General features: G+C 47.4%; 2 protein-coding genes across 2 annotated transcripts; one reads left to right on the top strand and one right to left on the bottom strand.

Annotated features, from left to right (window-relative positions):
• Positions 1-505: 505 nt before the first annotated feature.
• Positions 506-21,160, top strand: LOC128409451 (H-2 class II histocompatibility antigen, E-S beta chain-like). Its single transcript, XM_053379959.1, is given in 7 exon segments — positions 506-805; positions 807-879; positions 2,776-3,045; positions 15,939-16,220; positions 16,360-16,470; positions 17,219-17,242; positions 19,286-21,160. Coding segments are annotated over 7 exon segments (1,059 nt in total). The 5' UTR covers positions 506-520; the 3' UTR covers positions 19,300-21,160.
• On the bottom strand, positions 6,599-12,055 carry LOC128409410 (uncharacterized). The gene is made up of 2 exons (XM_053379881.1): positions 10,412-12,055; positions 6,599-6,705 (listed from the first exon to the last, which is right to left on the bottom strand). The coding sequence occupies exons 1-2, from the start codon at positions 11,729-11,731 to the stop codon at positions 6,691-6,693; spliced, it is 1,335 nt and encodes a 444-aa protein (XP_053235856.1). The 5' UTR covers positions 11,732-12,055; the 3' UTR covers positions 6,599-6,690.
• Positions 21,161-21,359: the final 199 nt, after the last annotated feature.

Genomic DNA, 21,359 nt, shown 5'->3' on the forward strand with positions numbered 1-21,359 from the left:
AACAGCAGGAAAGGGGGAGCTAATGGGAGGGGGCGCTGGATCTCCCCAAGAGGGGAGGGGTCTCCTCCAGGGAAGGGGCTGCGGGGGCTCTTCTCTGTCTCCCCCCCGCGTGTGTTTCTTCATGGGGCTCCTCAGACACCAGCACCAGGGATGTTTCTTGCACAGGGGAGCTGGGGGCTGGAGGGGGCTTTTATTGGGGGGAGGGGTCTCCTTATTGGGGGGCTGCCAGGTCTCCTCGGGATGCAAGCTGGGGGCGAAGGGGGGAGCCCCCTCCTTCAGCAGTCCAGTTATTCCCCCCTTGAAACTTCCGTCCTCTTTCCGGATACATGAAGGTTTAGCGGCTTAAAACGCAGCGGAAGAAAAGCGCATCTCGCTGTTTTGAAGCCTGAGTCTGAAATTTCCCCTTTTGCTGCCAGAGTAAAGTTTTGGATGGAAGTGGCAGATTTTTGTTAAGCTTTATATTCCCCCCCAAAAAAAGGTTTTCCGGGGAGGATCTTGAGTCACACGCGACGCAACTACAATGGAGACATCAGAAGCAGCAGAGAAGGCAAAGAGGAACTTGCAGACCGAGCGAGAGCAGAGAGAGCCCTTGATAATGCCCTTTGCAGGAGTTCCCTGCCTGGCGACCGATGACGCTGCCTCGGCTCGGAGGCGGATTGGACGCTCGCGGGGCGGGGAGGCGGAGTGGGCGGGGCTTGGGCAGGAGTTTCCCCCGGGGCTGAGCGGAGAAAGTCCCATTTGGGAGTCTTCGGGGGGCGAAGAAGAGAGAAGGATGGGGGGCTCCGGCGCTGCGCCTTTGGCCTTTGGGGGGGCTCCTGCTGGGGATGGGGGCGCTGGTGGTCTCCGCTTCGGAGGGGCTGGGCGTGGAGGCGCCTCCAGGTGAGCAAAGATTCTGCCATGGGGGGAGAAGGAAGAGGAAACTCCGCTTAGCGGGACCCCCATCAGTGGGGCTCCTTTGACGATCCCTCGTAGATGGTCTTGCAGGATCTTAGCAGGGAGTCCGTAAGTGACTGTGGAGGCCAATTCTGCACCCCCCCCCACGTCCTTCCACAGTGGGGACAGAGGTTTCCTGGCAGGAGTTGATCCCTTGAGGGTTTGCCAGGCGTGTCTTCCTCTCAGCACGTTTCTCCCTTTCGCCCTGAGTTCGAGTGTCTTCAAAGCCCGTGACGCCTTTGGTAAAGGCTGTTCTCCAGCTGGAGCGCTCGCAGGCCAGTGTTTCCCAGTTGTCAGTGTTTATACTACATTTTGTTAGATTTGCGTTGAGAGTCTTTAAACCTCTTATGTTGACCCACCAGCCTTACACTTTCCATTTTTAAGTTCAGAATAGAGTAGTTGCGTTGGAGGATGATAATCAGCCATCCGAACAACTTGGTTTAGTTCAGCGAAGTTGATGTTGAAGAATACTTGCTTCACCACGGGGGATCTTTGCTTCTTCCAGGAGGGGGGGGGGCAAAGGGGCTGGAGGGAAGGGGAAACACTCCCCCCACTGGAAAAGAGCAGCTCAGGCTCCTGGGATTGGGAAAGAGAGAACATTTAATTATTGCTATTAATTATATCCCACCTTTCAGGATTAAAATCCTACCCCAGCAGCTTACAAATAACATTCAACTGAATCTTAATAAAACCACAATATGCACACATTAAATAGTCTTCCTGCAGGACAGCTGATGGCAGGCAGCCCTAGGGGACTTTGGGGGGGGCGCTGGGGGGGCAACTGAATCTGGCCCTGAGCGCTTCTTCACCTGCCTCTCAAAATCATCCTCATCATTATTAGTCCATTTATCTCCCATCATTTCCAAGAGATCTCATAACCAATTATTAGCTCTATAAATGACTCCACATAATGCATAAATATACCTTTCTTCTGCTCCTTCTCAAAAGTAAGAAACCCAGGCAAGTGCGTAGTCAGGGTTTTTGTTGGGGGGGTGGGACCTCAGTTTGCTATTTATTTTTATTGATTTGGGGGGGGTAACTGCTCCTCCCTGCCTACGCCCATGACACTGGCAGCAAAACTGGGGGAAAGGGGAACCTGAAATCCCGCCCCCCTCTCCCAGTCTCCCGCCCCCCTGCCTTGGGGTCCTCTGGGTGCTGAAATGGGCTCCTGCGTAGACAGGCGTCGCTTCCTGCGCCCTGGCAGGGAAAACGAAAATGAAACCGGCTCTCCCGCGGGGGGTGTGCTCTCGTCGAGGGGAGGGGTTTGCAGTGATGCCCCATTCAGAGCAGAGAAGCGTCTCCCACCCTCCTCAGTATCTCGCCTTTTTCCTGGTCTCTCTCCCACCCCCAACATTTCCCCTTCCAGCAGGAGGGCAATAAAATGGGGGAGGGAGGTTTACGTTTTTAGTAAACTGGAGATAAGCAGGGGCGTATCCATCGGGGGCAGGGAGCAGCTGCGCCGCCCAAATAAATAAATAAATAAAAGCAGATAGCTCGGTTCTCTCTCCGCCCCCCCCCCTTAATCGTGGCTGCGCCCATGGGGTCCAGGGTCTTGGAGATTGTGGCTCCCTCTCCACAAAACGGCCTTTCGCTATCGCTCTCTCCCTTTCCTTTGGGAGGAGGTGAAAGGGGGGGTCTCCCTGCTCAGCTCCCCCCGCCCCCCCCCCGCCATGGCATCACGTGACACGAGAGCGAGAATTGGGGGGGGAGGGAGAGAGATCGTCTCTCTCCTGCCCGGCAGGTGCAACTATCCGCTATGGTGGGAGCTGCGCCCTTAAGGCAACCGGAAACCTGAAGTCTCCTTCCCCCCAATTTCATTCTCCCCCTCCCCCCCCCCCGCAGAGCATTTCCTGTACCAGGGGAAGTCCGAGTGCCACTTCTCCAACGGGACGCAGCGGGTCCACTTCCTACAAAGGTATTTCTTCGACCGGCAGGAGCTCCTCTACTTCGACAGCGACCGAGGGAAGTTCGTGGCTGTGGCTGAACTGGGGGAGCCCGACGTCAAGGCATGGAACCAGGACAAGGACCTCCTGCGGAGCGAGAAGGCCGCCGTGGATGCCTTCTGCCGGCACAACTACGAGATCGACGCGCCCTTCGCCCAGGCCCGGCGGGGTGAGTCCAGACTCGGGGAGGGGGCGTCGTTGCGGGGGCGGGGGGTGGACCCGGGACTTTCTCCCCTCCCTTCCCCCCCCCGCCCTCCCGCTTTTCAGAGAGATAAGGGGGCCTTTCCCGATGCCCCACTCCAGAGGCAGAGTTTCTGTGTCCCTGGAAGCGTCATAAACCCTTTCTTGTATTGCAATGTGGAGAGTGTTGGTCTTATTTTATTTATTTATTATTAATTAAATTCGCATCCTGCCCTATACTGTAGCACCCTGCTTGTGGTTAACGCTTAGCTGGAATGAAATATTCAACGCAGCAATAGAGAAATTAAAATAATAATTTATTTGTCAGACAAATAAATGTGAGGCACAGTGGTATATGGTTACCAAGCTCTGGCCTGCCCTCCTGCCATTATGGCCAGCACTTATATTCCCTCAGCTCAGCCCCCTTGCTCCTCCTTTGGCTGCCTCTGTCCAATCAGCCTGGTTAAAATTCCTATTGGCTGTTCGCTAGAACCAATCATAAAAGATACACCCATTTCCTATTGCCTTTTATGGGAGACAAAGAGCTATATTTCCTTCTATTTATAATTGGCAAACAGCCATTAACCTCTACAAGGCACCTTAATTACCAGATACCCTTTTGCCCTAGACTAGGCGCCTTAACTAACATTTCATCTTTTGCCCTATTGCCCTATTCACTCCAAAACAGATGATGGCTAATTTTATCTTTGGAGGTCATTAAGCAGAGGCTTGACAACCATATGTCAGGAGTGCTCTTGATGGCGTCTCTCTGTCTGGCAGGGGTCCGGACCCAATGGCCCTCGTGGTCTACTCCAACTTCTTCTATGACTCTATGATTCTATGATTTCTTACTTTCTAAATCCTTTGCATAATTACATTTAAGCCAATATATTTCATAACATAACATATATAGATTTTTAGAAGCAAAGATCTTGTCTTAAGTAAAAAGGAACTTAGTAAAAGCTAAGTTCTATAAGTTCCCTAAATTCTCTGAAGCTTCAAAGATTCAAAGCAGTTTCAGAGAGCTGCTTTGCCTAGTCTAGCTGCTGTTTATTTGCCCTTTTAACCTTAGGAAGATGTGGCTCAAGTTTAATGGGAGGCACAATAATTAATTACTATTTTTGCAACCTTGATTGTATTCTATAATTTGTATGGTCAGTGTGACCTTTTGTTCCCAGGCTTTAATTTCCTTTTACAACCCTGAGACACTGCTATAGATCAGGGGGCCCTTGATCAAGAAGATAAACAGCTGCCAGAGTATGGTTTCTGCCTGGCATGAGAGATACAAACATTTACAAATATATATTTCTTTAAGGTCATTTTTAGAATACAGGAATCTGATCAAAATATAAGCCTTGATTAAAAATGCAGGCTATGATCAGATGCCTCATTCCCCCCTTTCAAGCTCAAGGACCTTCCCAAGTGTCCTTGATAGCTTGACCTTCATCATATTCCTGAGGTAAAGCTCTGTATAGGGCCATGATATGAGGTAGAGTTTCATTTGAAATCATCTTGCTAATTGTACTTCTAAAACATGAAATGATACATGGCACCATACACAAAACCATTACTACTACCGTCAAGAAAAACAAGCAAGACAATAGTATCCCTTTGAGTCCTGCGACATTTGGTAACCAGTTGGTGAGCCATCCCATATCCCATCCTTCCCATGTTTGTACTGGGACATGTGCTATATTCTCCATCTTTGTGGCCAACACACGGATTGCCTCACCATTATCAGAAATGTTAAAGCAACAGGCATTCCCTGTCAAGTTCAAGACTCCACATAGGCCTCCCTGCCTGGCAAGTACATAATCCATTCCCATTTTCAGCTGCAAAATGGCGGCTCTACTTTCATCCAACTGTTGTGCAATAAGTCTCAAACTCTGGGCCGTTGCATTGGTTACAAGTTCCACTACTGCTTGCAATCGAATTATTCTGTTTAGATTATAAATAGGATCTCGAGCCCCTTGTATGAGCTCATCAGGATTCCAGGAGGCAGGTTCATAATAGGCTATAATGCGCTCTGGTGGCCAATCATCAGTATCGCTCCAACTTTGGGTACTTCCTCCTGCTATATGAGAAATATCAGCGTTTCTTCGTGTACGCTTGGCTGAACTAGTGGGCATAATCCACATTGGTGGTAATACCCATCCCAGGAAACAAGTCCCACTCCATTTGGAAGGGAGTTTCTTGTATGCCCATTCTCCACATATCCACCACAACCATCGGGTCTGAGGTTTTTGGTACGTGGAGTGCATAAGGCGAAATATCAAAAGGGGCATAGAGCTCACAGTGCAGTATGTTAGATTGCCTTTTTCTGTCATAGTTATGTTCCACACCATTTTCCATGCATGAATAAAAGGAGGTGCACAGGGCAAGGTATTCCGAGTTCGATAGGTAGTACCGTTTGCCCAGGTTTGACTATTCTTAATATAATCCCAAGTATAGTGGCAATGAGAAGAGCCTATCATGGTAGAATCAGCTGCCTCTGATGATTTATGTACACAGAATTCCCCTTGTACAGGTATAACTCGTATTGGTTTAGTTGAGTTCCATCCGGGGAAATTCTGTACTTCTGTTTGGTGTGGCATTTCGCTTACCATACCAATGGCATTTAATGGTATTGGTAATAAGGGCATACCTCCCTCTGAATCATCTGGCCCAAGAGAGCAAACAAGGCAATTGGTCCTATTTGTAACATTGGCTACCATCTCAGCTAAGCCTACCCACATATTGTGGTCATGGCGGAATCCATATTTAGCAAATTTGCTCAAATTCAAGGACCCTTCCCCTTCCCAAGGGATCAGGATTAATAATAAAATCATGTTGATGTCTAGTATATGCATTCCTTCCACAAAAGATTACCTTATTGTGATAACAAAAAAATATTAGCCCCAATATAATTCCCCCAGTGACAGAAATGGGGAACCACCAAGACCAAAACATATGTCCCAAGGATCCCCAATGAGTAATATCTCTGATAATTGTTCCACAGGGGGGGCAGTCAATCAATTGTATAAGAGAATCTTCCCGTTTACAATCGCTGGTTCAGACGCTCCTCAAGCTTCAGGCGTGCGCAGGTCAGCCAGCTTCCAGGTTGTGGCTGCAGCAGGCCGGTCGTCTAATGTTGCCCGTGACCTAGCCCGTTCCCCGTAGGGCTAGATACAGGGGTTTTTGGAGAGAGTCAGTTTTAAAGGATTAGAGGGGTCACCTTTGCACGTCCAACTGCCTTCGGACTTCTTCAAACGGGAGTGATGAATCCAGGGGGTCACCTCAGCTACCTTCACCGCTGTTGGAGTAGAGAGCAAGACGGTGTAAGGTCCACGCCACTTAGGTGCAAGTGGATCGCGTTTCCACTCTTTCACCCATACGCTATCGCCAGCCTGGAACTGATGAATCGGCTCGGCAATGCTGCACGGCGTGCGCTCGAGGGCCCACCTGTTAAGAGAAACAAAAACACGGGAGAGAGATTGCACTTGTCCCTGTGTCACACAGTCTCCTATTTGTTTGAGGTCAGCTGGAATATCCTGAACAAAGGAGGGCGGCCTCCCATACAGGAGCTCAAAAGGTGACAACTTAAGTCTTTTTGTGGGTGCGCACCGAACACGAAACAGTGTTATGGGTAACACATCTACCCATCCCAATCCTGTTTCCTGGGTTAATTTTGCCAATTGGGTTTTCAGAGTCCGATTCATTCTTTCAGTTTTCCCTGAACTCTGAGGCCTATATGCTGCATGCAGTCTCCATTTCACTTGTAGGACTCGACATACTTCTTGTACTACTTGATCAATGAACGCTGGCCCATTATCACTTCCAATGCATCTAGGTAATCCAAACCTTGGGATCAATTCAGTGAGGAGTCTCTTAGTTACCTCTCGTGCCTTTTCAGTTCTGGTGGGAAAAGCTTCAACCCATCCGGTAAGAGTATCTACAAACACAAGGAGATACTTGAATCCCTTAGAAGGGACCAGCTCTGTGAAGTCCACAATTAGGCTTTCCATGGGGACGTATCCCACATGTTGGATTCCAGGAGGTTGTACCGGTCCCTGCCTGGGATTGTTTTTAGCACAAAGAACACATTTCTGGGAAATGCAAGTTGCTAATTGTGAAAGGTTAATAATATACAACTTCCGACTGAGACTCTCTCTGGTTGCAGTACCGCCAAGGTGAGTAGATTCATGATAATTTCTTACAATTGTACCTGCTAGGTGATGAGGTACATAAATCCTATTGTCTGGCAGGATCATCCAACCGTCCTTCACAATCGCCCCTTCCTGTTCAGCCCACTTCCTCTCTTCTGGGGTATAGTGAGGTTTAACTTCTTCTGGAACTACCTCTGGTATGAGGGCTGCTATAAATCCTCCCACAGGCTTTTGGGCTGCCTCTCGGGCTGCTTTGTCAGCAGCATGATTTCCTCTGGTTATTGGATCCCTTCCACGTCCATGACCTTTGCAGTGCATTACAGCAATCTGTTCTGGAGCCCATACTGCTTCCAACAGGATTTCTACTTCAGGTCCATATTTCAAGGCCTTCCCGTGGGCTCCGATTAGACCTCTTTCTTTCCATAGAGCTCCATGTGCATGCAGGGTTAAGAAGGCATATTTAGAATCAGTATAGATGTTTGCCTTACATCCGGCTGCCAACTGCAGAGCTCTAGTTAAACCTATAAGTTCAGCTTTTTGTGCTGAGGTGCCAGCAGGCAAAGCTTCAGCTTCCACAACTTCCTCATTGGTGACCACAGCATATCCTGCTCGTCTGGCACCCTCATGCAGGTAACTGCTACCATCAGTATAATATACAACATCTGGATTTTTCAATGGTTCATCTTTCAGATCGGGTCTACTGGAATAAACTTCATCCATTATTTGGAGACAATCATGTGATTCTTCATCATCTACCTCTGGTAGGGGCAGCAAAGTTGCTGGATTGAGCATATTCACTACTCGTAGATGAATCCTGGGATTTTCACACAATAGGCCTTGGTATCTAGCCATCCTTGGGTTTGTTAGCCAATAACTACCCTTATATTCCATAAGTGTCAGAACAGCATGAGGTACATTCACATACATCGTCTGGCCAAAGGTAAATTTATCAGCTTCTTTGACAAGGCTTGCAGTGGCCGCTACTGCCCTTAGGCATGGAGGCCATCCTTTTGCTACTGAGTCCAATTGTTTTGACAAATAAGCTACTGGACGGTTCCAACTTCCTAATCTCTGGGTCAGGACTGCCGCTGCAATCCCATTCTGTTCATGTACATACAGCTGAAAGGGTTTTTCCGAATTAGGCAGTCCAAGGGCTGGGGCCTCCATAAGTCGTTGTTTGATAGCTAAAAAGGCTTGTTGCTGCTCAGGTCCCCATACGAATGGGTCCTTTTCTGCACCTCGAGTGCTTTCATGTAAGGGCTTGGCCAGACTGCTGAAATCAGGTATCCATAGTCTACAAAACCCTGCTGTTCCCAGGAATCCTCTGAGTTGTTTCCTTGTGGTAGGTTCCTTAATAAGGCAAATAGCTTCTTTCCTCTCTGGTCTCAATGCTCGTTGTTGGTGTGAGATGTCAAAGCCCAAATATTTGACCTTTTCTAAACATAACTGTGCCTTTTTCTGGGAAACTCGGTAGCCAGCTTCCCAGAGCAAGTGGAGCAGTTCCTCTGTCCCTTCTTTACAGGTAGCAAAATCCTTTGCCGCTAGTATAAGGTCATCTACATATTGCAGAACCACCTTTTCTCCAGGTATTGAGGGGTAACTTGTTAAATCTTTCGCCAAGGCAGTACCAAATAAAGTTGGGGAATTTTTGAATCCCTGGGGCAATCTTGTCCAGGTTAGCTGGCCTTTTGTTCCTGTCAAAGGGTCTTCCCACTGGAAGGCAAATATAGGTTGGCTCTGTGGTGCCAGCCGGCAACAGAAGAATGCATCTTTCAAGTCCAATACAGTAAAAAATGTTGCTTCTGGTGGGATCAAACTCAGCAGGGTATATGGGTTTGGTACATTTGGGTGCAAGGTCTCGATAGCCTGGTTTACGAGCCTCAAGTCCTGTACTGGCCTGTATTCATCTGTCCCAGGTTTCCGAACAGGCAAAAGGGGTGTGTTCCATTCTGATTGGCAGGGCTTAAGCAGACCATATTTTAATAGGCGGTCCAAATGTTTCTGGATGCCCTCTGCTGCTCGCCGGGGTAAAGGATATTGCTTTACAGATACAGGGGTAGCCATAGGTTTTAGGGTTACTACAATTGGAGCTATATTCTTAGCCATTCCTGGTGGGCTATTTTCGGCCCATACTCCTGGTGGCACCTGTAGGGTTTGGAGGAGCTTGTTTAATTCTGTATCCAATGTGGGTTGGACTTGCAGGGCTGACATTAGGCGCCATGATTGTTCCTTAGGTACTGAGAGGGTAATTATTCCTGCTGCTTTTGATGGCAGTTTCATTTCTGGACCTTGAGGAGTGAAGGTGATTTGGGCCTGCAATTTGGACAGCATATCTCTACCTAAGAGAGGTATTGGACACTCAGGTATATACAAAAACTGATGAGTTAAACGATGTCCCCCAATCTGGCATTCCAAAGGTTGGAGGAAAGACCTCTTAGCTGACTGACCAGTGGCACTTTTAATGACTACACTTTTGGATGCCTTTTTCTGCAATAGTTCTGGGAGTACTGAGTATTCAGCCCCAGTATCAATCATAAAGTCTATTAAATGGCTCCCTAATTGAATCGTGACCGTGGGCTCCTGGAAGCCTAACTTTATGGAGTCCGGTCGTTCCTAGTCTTGGGTAAAATCCTCCTCTGCCAGTCCAATGAAATTGTCTCTACTCTGTCCTTGTCCAGGTCTCTGATATCTTCCATTTCGGATCATTCCCCGTCCCCGTCCCTGGTTTCTTGGGCCGGAGCCTGGGCCTGGGCCTGGGCGTACTTCTTCCAACCTCAGGGGTTCAGGACACTCCCGCTTCCAATGACCCTCCTTCTTGCAATTCGCACATTGATTCCTTCCCAGTGGTGGATTCCTTCCCCGCCCTCTCCCTCCGTTTAAAGGGCGGTAGTCTTGCTTCACTGCTGTGGCTAGCATCACCATCTTTTCCTTCTGCCACTTCTTCTTCTCTTGTTTCTCAGCCTCATCCCTATTCCGATAAACTCGGCGTGCAATGGCCATAATTTGGCTCATCAGCATCCCTTCCCATCCTTCTGATTTCTGAATTTTCTTACGAATATCAGAAGCACACTGGGCCACAAATGTAGCAGTAATCATTCTGCTGTTTTCAGGGGCTTCAGGGTCAAAAGGAGTCCATATACGATAGGCTTCCTGCAGCCTCTCTAAAAAGTCTCCCGGACTCTCATTTGGTTTCTGTTCTACTTCTGAGACTTTAGACATATTAGTGGGCTTCTGGCATGCCCTGCGGATACCTTGCACAAGCGTCTGGCGGTAGGTGGTAAGCCTGGCCAGGTGAATTGCATTGTTTGGATCCCAATTAGGATCTTCCAAAGGAAAGTTATCCTGGAGATGACGGTCAATATTAAAAATATTTCCCACTCTGGCCTGCTCACGCAAATATATCTGTGCCTTTTCAATTATGTCTCTTCTTTCCTCAGTGGTGAACAGAGTATTCAGGAGTTGGCGGCAATCTGTCCAAGTAGGACTATGAGTATTTACTATTGAAGTCACCAAGTCCATCATAGCCTGAGGTTTTTCTGCGAAAGATGGGGTGTGTGTTTTCCAATTCATCAGATCCGTAGTTGTGAATGGAATGTACTGGAGGGTCGAAGTTCGAGGTGGCCGTGGTCCGGGTTGCCCGTTAACCAGCACAGGCTCCTCAAGTGCATCAAATACTCTTCTAAGAGGGGCTACTACGTGACCTTTCTCTTCGCTTTGCTCTAGGGGCCTCAAATCATAGGGGATGGTATCTGTCCCAAGGCGTTCTTTTAGCAGCTTTATACGCCTGGCTGTATTGCTTGCTGACCGATCAAGGTCTTCCTGTAACTTCTGTAATAGTTCTCTAGGATTTGGATGTACAGGGGTTTGGGGTGGGCAATTGGTTGTTCCACTAAAGGAGACTGTAGATGGAGTTCTACTGGGACTCACAGGTGGAATAACCACTTCTGCTTGGGCTTTATTATAGGACTCCAAGGCCTCCTGAAGATATTTATCATAATCTATCAAGGAATCAAGTTCTGTGACTCCACCCCCATTATTCATTCCACTTTCTTGCCTTGGGGTTACAACTGGTGGAGTATTTGGATTAGGCTCCCTTCGATGTGGAGCATAGGGTGGAGGTGGAAGCACCTCTTCCTCTGGTCCCTCAAAAATGGGTTTGAGTTTATTTGGCAAGATTCCTTTCCTAGCTTCGGCTTTTACAGCCAATAATTTGCATCGTTGGACTTTGCATTCCCTTATCCATGGAGGATTTTTATTTAATGTGCTCAGCCAAGAATCTATATATGAAAATTGTTCTGGGCACCCTCCCGTTTCTTTGGCGATATTAGTCCAAAGTTTGCTTACTAAATTTATATCAAAGGTTCCCTGAGATGGCCATTCAGTATTTTGTTTCGGCCACTCTAATTCACATAACGTTCTCAAGCGCTCTGGCGTCATTTTGACTCCATATGCCCCTGAGAAGGCTTTCTTAAAATTATTTAACATACATTCAAGAGGTGTATTTTCCCCCTTTGAACCCCCAACTCCCATTGTATGGCCCTGTGAAGTATCCACTCAGTCACTCACACACTCGCTTCGTGGGGTTCCTTGCCCAGTGAAGTCGCCTTACTGGGAACCGAAGTACTACCCACTCCACACTCAGGTCAGCTACGATTGTACTTTCTCACACATACAATGCGCTGGATACTTCACCACACTCTACTTCCCAACCTTTCCCTTTTCCTCCACCAGACCACCATCTGATGTACCCAACCACCTAGCGTACTCAGTTTCCCCCTTACTGAGACGCAGAAGTTTGATCAAGACTTCTCTTCCTCCCAATTAATTGGAGGGCCAAAACCCCTTTGTGCACTTACCCTTAGCGGATCCCTCTTTATTTCTCTGGTTCCCCCCGGTCCGTCGCCGTCGGTGAGCAGGGTATCAGACAGACGAGACTTCTGCGTTCCCCTGGAAAAATGTTCCAGTGCGCGCTGGGTAAGCAGTTAGTGGTCCTCCCTCTTGTACCCTGCCCAGTAAGGCGAAGGGGCTGCGTTCCAGCAGACCACTTATCCGAGTCACAGAGGCACCATAAAATGTAGCACCCTGCTTGTGGTTAACGCTTAGCTGGAATGAAATATTCAACGCAGCAATAGAGAAATTAAAATAATAATTTATTTGTCAGACAAATAAATGTGAGGCACAGTGGTATATGGTTACCAAGCTCTGGCCTGCCCTCCTGCCATTATGGCCAGCACTTATATTCCCTCAGCTCAGCCCCCTTGCTCCTCCTTTGGCTGCCTCTGTCCAATCAGCCTGGTTAAAATTCCTATTGGCTGTTCGCTAGAACCAATCATAAAAGATACACCCATTTCCTATTGCCTTTTATGGGAGACAAAGAGCTATATTTCCTTCTATTTATAATTGGCAAACAGCCATTAACCTCTACAAGGCACCTTAATTACCAGATACCCTTTTGCCCTAGACTAGGCGCCTTAACTAACATTTCATCTTTTGCCCTATTGCCCTATTCACTCCAAAACAGATGATGGCTAATTTTATCTTTGGAGGTCATTAAGCAGAGGCTTGACAACCATATGTCAGGAGTGCTCTTGATGGCGTCTCTCTGTCTGGCAGGGGTCCGGACCCAATGGCCCTCGTGGTCTACTCCAACTTCTTCTATGACTCTATGATTCTATGATTTCTTACTTTCTAAATCCTTTGCATAATTACATTTAAGCCAATATATTTCATAACATAACATATATAGATTTTTAGAAGCAAAGATCTTGTCTTAAGTAAAAAGGAACTTAGTAAAAGCTAAGTTCTATAAGTTCCCTAAATTCTCTGAAGCTTCAAAGATTCAAAGCAGTTTCAGAGAGCTGCTTTGCCTAGTCTAGCTGCTGTTTATTTGCCCTTTTAACCTTAGGAAGATGTGGCTCAAGTTTAATGGGAGGCACAATAATTAATTACTATTTTTGCAACCTTGATTGTATTCTATAATTTGTATGGTCAGTGTGACCTTTTGTTCCCAGGCTTTAATTTCCTTTTACAACCCTGAGACACTGCTATAGATCAGGGGGCCCTTGATCAAGAAGATAAACAGCTGCCAGAGTATGGTTTCTGCCTGGCATGAGAGATACAAACATTTACAAATATATATTTCTTTAAGGTCATTTTTAGAATACAGGAATCTGATCAAAATATAAGCCTTGATTAAAAATGCAGGCTATGATCAGATGCCTCAATACCTGTAGGTCTCAGGGAGGTTTGTAACACAAAATTGTAGTATTTACAACAACAACAACAACAACAACAACAACCAACAATAATAGAAGTAGTAGTAGTAGTAGTAGTAATAATAATAATAATAATAATAATAATAATAATAATAATAATTTATTATTTGTACTCCGCCCATCTGGCTGGGTTTCCCCAGCCACTCTGGGCGGCTTCCACAGAAACCAAAAATACACTAAAATCACACATTAATAACTTCCCTGAACAGGGCTGCCTTAAGATGTCTTCTGAATGTCAGGTAGTTATTTATCGCTTTGACAAATGATGTTATTTGAGTGTTAGTTAGTAATGAATTATTATTATTATTATTATTATTATTATTATTATTATTATTATTATTTATACCGCAGCCACTCTGGGCGGCTCCCAACAGAATTAAAAGCACAACAGAATATCAGACTTAAAAAACTTCCCTAAGCTTCATGTACTGCCTGTGCTGTCCATGGTTCCCCCCCTCCTCTCTCCATCCCCACAACAGCCCTGTGAGGGAGGCCATGCTGAGGGGAGGGGCTGGTCAGGGACACCCAGGAGACTCAAGGCCCAGGGGGGATTTGAACCCAGGACACAGTCCAACACTGAACTGCATTAGAGTGGGGGGCTGCAAGGGGGGCATAGCAGCCTTCCATGGGGAGCAGAGAGAGCACATTTCAAGCAGAAACCCTGAACATTTTTAAATTACAAAATGATGTTATTTGAGTGTTAGTTATTAATTATGACACTTTAACATGTCGTTTCCTGCACACCTGACATGGATTCAGGTAGGGCTACCATCTGTCCAGTTTTCTGGGGACTCAGGATGTTTAAGTGGGAGGGGGGGTTAGAAATTAACCCCACAATCTCAAAATCACATATGTTCAGGATTAAATAATAATTATTGTAAACATGGTCCATTTCCCTCCTACCCACTCATTACTATTTTCAGCTACAAGGCTCCCCTCCAGCCCTGCCCCCCCCCCCGTTCTCCAGGGATCATCCCTAAATCAAAAGGATACTGTGCAGTGATTTTGAATAGCATCCTGTTTGCCAGGAAAATAGGAAGGGCAAACTCCTGAGATTCCCAGGACTGGGAAATGAGACAGAAGGATGGAAAGTGTCCTAGGAAGGGGAGGGGCATCCCAGGACCCCCAGGGAGGAGCAGTTCCCAGTTTGTGGAATGCCCAGCCTGACCACGGGAAACTGGGCTGGCTTTGGGGAGATGGGGGGGTCAGAGATCCCACTGGTGGGAGTGGGAATTTGGGGGCTGCGACTGTAGGATGGACTAACTGTTCCAGGAGGGGCCCAAACTAGACTTTCTGTCGCCCGGGCAAAAACTGTTACGAAAAAGGAGCAATGCAGCAGTGAGCTCCAGATGGCTGGAAAGCCAAACAGGATGTTGATGCTTGGGACTGTACCGTGGGAACAAAGGAACAGTCTATTCACTGTACTGAGCACCGGATGTTAGCTCAGAGTGTCATCTGACCTGTACTGGAAGTACAGGGGAGGAGTTTCTCTCTCTGCTGTTGGTGTTAAGAGAGTGCAGACACGTTTCTCTGTACTGCTGGAAAGACAGAAATAAAGGCATGTAAATACATTTCTGTCTGTCTCTTTCCCCTCCCTGGGGATGGCAGGGGAGGAGTGGTGTGTTCTTCTCACATTAGAGGAGGATCGCCGATTGAGATCTCGCCTGATCTTGCCGGGAGTCGCAGACGGGGAGGTCAACAAGGGACTCAAGCCGGGTGACTGGAGAGTGGCCAATTCCTCTGACTAGGCTTGATTCCTACAAAAACACCCCATGTGTATTTGCATACACACACAAAACTTGACACATTTGTTCATGAAGGGCATAAAAAGAAGTTTGAAAGAGGCTGGAGAAGAGAAATAGTCTCTCCAAATAGTAAAATTGTCTGTGTGTGTATCTGGCTTTCATTCAACCTTAAGAAGATCTCCTCAGAGAGCAGTAGATCATTTGAGGAATTCTAAGGAATATCATGACTGTAAATAATAATAATAATTAATAAATAATAGAAACTGTGATAATGATCACGTACATACCAGAGAGTAAGTCCTACTGAACTCAGTGGCATACTTCTGAGTAAAAATGCTGAAGATTGCAGTATAAGACTGCAGAATCTTTACACAGTTACCTGGGAGTAAGCTCCATTGAATTCATTGGGACTTCTGAAAAATAAAGGCTTGCAATTTAAGGCTCTAAAGAATAAGATAAAGAATAAATACTCCACAAGATTCCTTCAAAAATTGCTGACTGCTGAACCATTGCAAATAAAGAATTTAAAGTGGAGCCACCAGGAGGGGGTGCGGTTGGAGGAAGCCCCACCCCCGCAAGCTGGGAGCCTCAGTGGTGTCCCTCTGAGTGGATGAGACCCTGGCTAGCACCCCCACCTTAAATATGGCCCTGGACTGTCCACCTCCCTGCCTAAATCTCTGACCTTCCTTCCCCATCTCCCTTGCCTCCCTCCCACAGTCCAGCCCCAGGTGAAGATCACCCCCACAGACAACGTTGAATCTTCACCACACAACACTCTGCTGATTTGCACCGTGAACCGCTTCTTCCCTGCGGGGATCGAGATCAAGTGGTTCAGGAACGGGAAGGAGGAGCCCAAAGTGTGGACCACGGACCTCATCCGGAACGGGGACTGGACCTTCCATATTGAGGTGATGCTGGAGACAAAGCCAGAACGTGGAGACGTCTACACCTGCCAGGTGGAGCACGCCAGCTTCGAAGGACCCGTCACGGTGAAATGGGGTAGGACGCCTTCCCAGCCCTGACCCACCTACTGCCCAAGGGAGTGGGGGGCATTCCTGGGGGGCTAGATGTGTTGCTCCCCCCTCAGGGGCTGATCCCAGGCCTGCCTTTCCTCACTCACGGCTTTTTCTTTCTTCAGAGCCACAGTCGGACTCTGCCAGGAGCAAGATGTGGACGGGGATTGTGGGGATTGTGCTGGGGCTGGTCTTTGGGGCCACTGGACTCGCCCTTTACCTGAAGAACAAGAAAGGTGAGGGTGGGGTGCCAGGGGGAGAGGGAGGGTTGGGTGTGGGGCTGGACTGGGCTCCAGGCCCCCCTCCTGTTCTTAGGCAGAGGTTCTGGAGAGGGTTTTGTGCCTTCTCCACTCCTAGGAGGTCCCTCTTGGTGTCTCCAATGGAGCCTCAGCTCTTATGGAGATGGTCTGAGGTTTAAATCTGTAGATGAAGACCTAAACCTCCTATCCAACACATGAGGGAGAAATTCAAAAGCATCTCTGGCTCTGAAGCCTTTGAGCAGAGTAAGGACACAGATGTTTTGCAGCTTCCTGGTCCCAGCAGTAAGTCAAAGGCTCTCTCTCCCTGCTGAGCGAAGGGCCTTTGAGACACTGACAGGAGGCGGAATTCATCTCCCTTGGGTCTTTTCGTTGTTTGTGTGTCTGAAATAAATCAACAACTGGGCCATGCAGAGCCCTAAAGGAGGCAGCCAAAGGAATATGGGGGGGGGGATTTGTGGGGGGAGGGGCATTGAGTAATGGGAAAGAGATTAGTTGGCAAGATGTTCTCCAGGGTCCTTTCTGTATTGGGAAGGAAATATTTATTTCCTACAGAGACTCTTCTTTCACCCCTCATAGTCCATAGGACAGAATAAGGGGGAGAAAGTTCCCAGCTGTGCCTGGAGTGTGTTATCTTGAACTTGGGTGTAGGGTGGGGGGAAGAGAAGCTATTTCAGGGACTATCTGGTGCTGACTGAATCTTTCTATTCTTTTCTCTCTCTCCCAGGGCAAGCTGTTCCTCAGCCTGCAGGTAACTTTCCTCTCTGCTCTTCCATCCTCCTCCTCCTCCCCCAACCCCCTTCTCCTGGCTGCTTGCTGTGCCCCCACCATGGCTTCCTTGTAGAACAGAGGGGAGGAGCTTTCTATGGATCAATCCTTTTTTTTTAATAAGATATTTATTGAGATTTTACAAAAAATAGACAAAAGTTTACAAAGAAAAATAAAAGAAAAATACAATAATCATAAAAGTAAAAACACATAATTAAAAGAAAAGAAAAAAATTGAAAAGAAAAATAGATCCATCTTTATGCCTTTTGGTCATTTACTAGTTTCTTTGACTTCCACCCGCCTCCCCTTTTTGTATTCCCATTTAGCTAATCAATTCAGCAAATCCTTGGCCTATTTTCTTTATCTTAACTCTTTATCTTGACATATTTATAAATGAATATTTTCATCCTTTGTCAATCTATATTTAACATATTCTTTTTAACTTTGTTGCTAACACCTCTTATTTTCAATCCAACGTCAAATTAACATTCTATAACTTTACAATATTTCTGCAAATAGTCCTTAAATTTCTTCCAATCTTCTTCCACCGACTCTTCTCCCAGGTCACGGATTCTGCCAGTCATTTTAGCCAGTTCCATGCAATCCATCAACTTCATCTGCCATTCTTCCAGAGTGGGTAGCTCTTGCGTCTTCCAATACTTTGCAATAAGTATTCTTGCTGCTGTTGTCGCATACATAAAGAAAGTTCTATCCTTCTTTGGCACCAATTGGCCGACTATGCCCAGGAGAAAGGCCTCTGGTTTCTTCAAAAAAGTGTACCTAAGTACCTTTTTCATTTCATTATATATCATCTCCCAGAAAGCCTTAATCCTTGGGCACGTCCACCAAAGGTGAAAGAATGTACCTTCAGTTCCTTTACATTTCCAACACTTATTGTCGGGCAAATGATAGATTTTTGCAAGCTTGACTGGTGTCATGTACCACCTATATATCATTTTCATAATATTTTCTCTTAAGGCATTACATGCCGTAAATTTCATACCAGTGGTCCACAACCGTTCCCAGTCAGCAAACATAATGTTATGTCCTATATCCTGTGCCCATTTAATCATAGCAGATTTGACCGTCTCATCCTGCGTGTTCCATTTTAACAGCAAGTTATACATTCTTGAAAGTATCTTAGTTTTGGGCTCTAACAGTTCTGTTTCCAATTTTGATTTTTCCACCTGGAAGCCAATTTTTTTATCGAAATTAAAAGCCTCTCTTATTTGATAATAATGAAGCCAATCTCGCACTTTGTCTTTTAGTTTCTCAAAGCTTTGCAATTTCAACTTATCTCCCTCTTGTTCCAAAATTTTCCTATGGATCAATCCATCCCCTGATGCACACACTCCTATATCATGTCCTGGAAGTGGGTCTCCAGGGGAATTTCCCACCTGGGAGACAGTCAAGCAAAGTTCCCTAGCAGAGGCCGAGTGAGGAGACCAGTCCTGGCATTTGGCTTGGGAGACAAAGCTCTTCTGCCCGTTGCAGGACATCTATTCCGGGGGGGGTGTCCTCTTTCGCCCCAAAGGCTGCATCCCCTCTTTCTGGGGCCCACATGACATTGCTGGGCAGGTGGGGGTGGAGAAAAACGTGCCAATTTCCCTATTGCTGAGTGGACTAGTTTCTGCCCCTCTTTGTTCTTGGTGCAGGCAAGCAAGGGGCATCCTCAGAGTTCAAGGGAGGTGGAATCACTTTCAGAGCAGAAAGAGAAGTCTGGGGGCCACATTTGGTCCAGGGTCCATGGTTCCCCATTTCTGATCTAGAGAGATCTCCTTGGTCTCTTCTGAAGCTCCTCTTCTCCACTGCCAAAGCCAGCCAAGTCTCCCTCCCTCTGCTTCCTTCCCTCTTCAAAGCCCCCCCTACCAGGCCCATAACTGATGGCAATGGGAATTGTAGTTCACAATCTCTGGTGGCCGCTCTATGGAGTGTCCCCCCCAATTTTGCCAGGGATTCTTCTGCCCCTTTCTCCCCGTTCCTCACTCCACAGTGATGGGCTTGTCTCTCTCTTCTCTGCCTGCAGGACTCATCAGTTAGACTTGGCTGCTCCATCAGGATCCTGGGATGTGGAGAAGCTCTGTTCTTCCTGCCAGTTGCCCTCTGTCCATGCTCAGAGGTGGAAACCTCCTTGGAAGGTGGATGGAAGGAGTCACAGATCAAGAACGACAGTGTCCACCCCTCCCCCACCTCTGTTGCTTGCTTGTCATTTGGGGAAAGTTTCTTCTTGTGTTTCCCTTTCCGCTTGTTGATTGCAAGTTAGCGCAACCTGATTCCTTCTTTGCACCTCTCTGCTAGAGAATTTGTGCCTTGAATCTCCCTGGAGGAGCCTGAGCTGTCCCTGAAAACAACCATGAATCTGGTCAGACTGCCAGGACTGGTCCTTCAAGCCCTGATGGGGAGCCTCACAACTGAATTGGGGAGGGGTCCCATGTGGCCTCCCAAACCTCTCCATGTGGCCCCTGGGACTCTCCCCAGCCTTGCATTGCCCCTTCCCTCAGACTCTTGGCTGGGATTAGTCCTTCAATCATGTTTCTCGCTTGCCTTGACGGGGGATGGAGAGGGGAGGGTGAGCTTGTGCAGAGACTGGTCTCCTCTGAAAACTTCACACTGGCCTTTGATGCTCTGCTCCTGCCCACCACTGGTGTGTGGCCCCCAGAAGGTTCCCCAGAAGAGAATGTGGCCCTTGGGCTGGAGAAGGTTCACCACACCCAATTCCTTTGCTGCTCTTCTTGCTGTGGACTAAGATGTCTCCTCCTCCCAGCTGCCCCTTGGGTGACCTGGGAACACAGGGTCACTGGAAACTGCCTTAGGCCAAGTCCATCTGGCTCAGCAGCATTTCTGGTCCCATATGCCCACACTGACTGGCAGTGGCTCAACTGATGTTTCAGAGGGCGAGTCTTTCCAGCCCTTCTTGGACGTTCTGGGGACTGAACCTTCTACACTCCAAGCAGCTGCCCTTCCATGTACGATACTTAAAGTGCAGTCAAACCAGCAATGCATGCTTTCCTGGAAAGGCACGTGATAGGATCTGGAGCTCACAGAATTTCCCCGTAAGTTTTCCTCCTTGTAAACTTTGACTCACTTTCAGCAAGCCCCTTCTTGGAAGGACCTGCCTTCTGGAGAAAAAGGAGTCAAAGACCCGTTTCCCCTTGTTGCAAATTAGTCCCAACAACTTCCTCATGATCCAAGTGGGCATTCCCAACTATTGATACACTCCACCCCAATCTTTGAGTGGTGTGAGGTTCCAGGGGTCCAGGAAATGAGGAGCAGCGAAAACTCTGGTGTCTTTAGGTCATATGGTTTATTGACACATATATATACATCCTGAGTCTATGATGGGCTCACAGCATCAAAACCCCAAGGGGTTCCTGGCCAAAGCAGCTTTGGACTCAGACAGACACCAGCCATGTTCCGAGACCCCTTCCAGCTTGCTGCTGACAGACTGAAACCTCCCCCCCATCAGGCCACAGCAACTGAAATCCCCAAAACTCTTGTCCCTGCTCACTAATTTGGACCTCAGGGTGGGGCTCCACCCACTTTCTCCATGGCTCATTCTTAGCAGCCATTCTCAGTATTCCTGCTTTTGAATCCCTGCCAGATCTGGAGATTCAGAGACCTTGATTCAACCCACTACTGGTTCCAGGAATTTAGGGGTGCCGGCCCCCCCAATATAACAATAAATTAAATGCTCACACCCCTATTATTCCTCCTCAATCGCAACATGAGTCCATTTCCAGGGACAGCCCATCTCCTCCTTTTGCCCTGATGCTTTTGTCTCCACTGAACTGGTGATTTCTTAATTGCTCTGTAAAGATTCAGCTATTTTGTGGTGATAACGATGTCAAGCCTTGGGATTATTTTCTCTGAGCTGCACCAATAAAGATTGTCCTCAACCTCCCTCTTTGAACTGTTTCCTCCAATTAAAGGTCAATATTCACAGAGTGCTTCACTTGTCCATCCTGAAGGGGGGAAATCTGCCCATTTCCACACAACTTCACCTGTGAAAAGGTGTTTTTTGTTGGTTTCTGTGTGTTGCCACTGTGCTGTGCTCTTGGAGTCACAGGACTCTGTTTACATTCCAGAGATTCCAGGCTGTT

The sequence above is a fragment of the Podarcis raffonei genome, chromosome 2 (assembly GCF_027172205.1).
Source record: "Podarcis raffonei isolate rPodRaf1 chromosome 2, rPodRaf1.pri, whole genome shotgun sequence".
Lineage (NCBI taxonomy): Eukaryota > Metazoa > Chordata > Lepidosauria > Squamata > Lacertidae > Podarcis > Podarcis raffonei.

What these genes read in the sequence shown, in the direction of transcription:
- LOC128409410 (XM_053379881.1), bottom strand. Translation starts at nt 11,731, where the DNA reads ATGGGAGTTGGGGGTTCAAAGGGGGAAAATACACCTCTTGAATGTATG.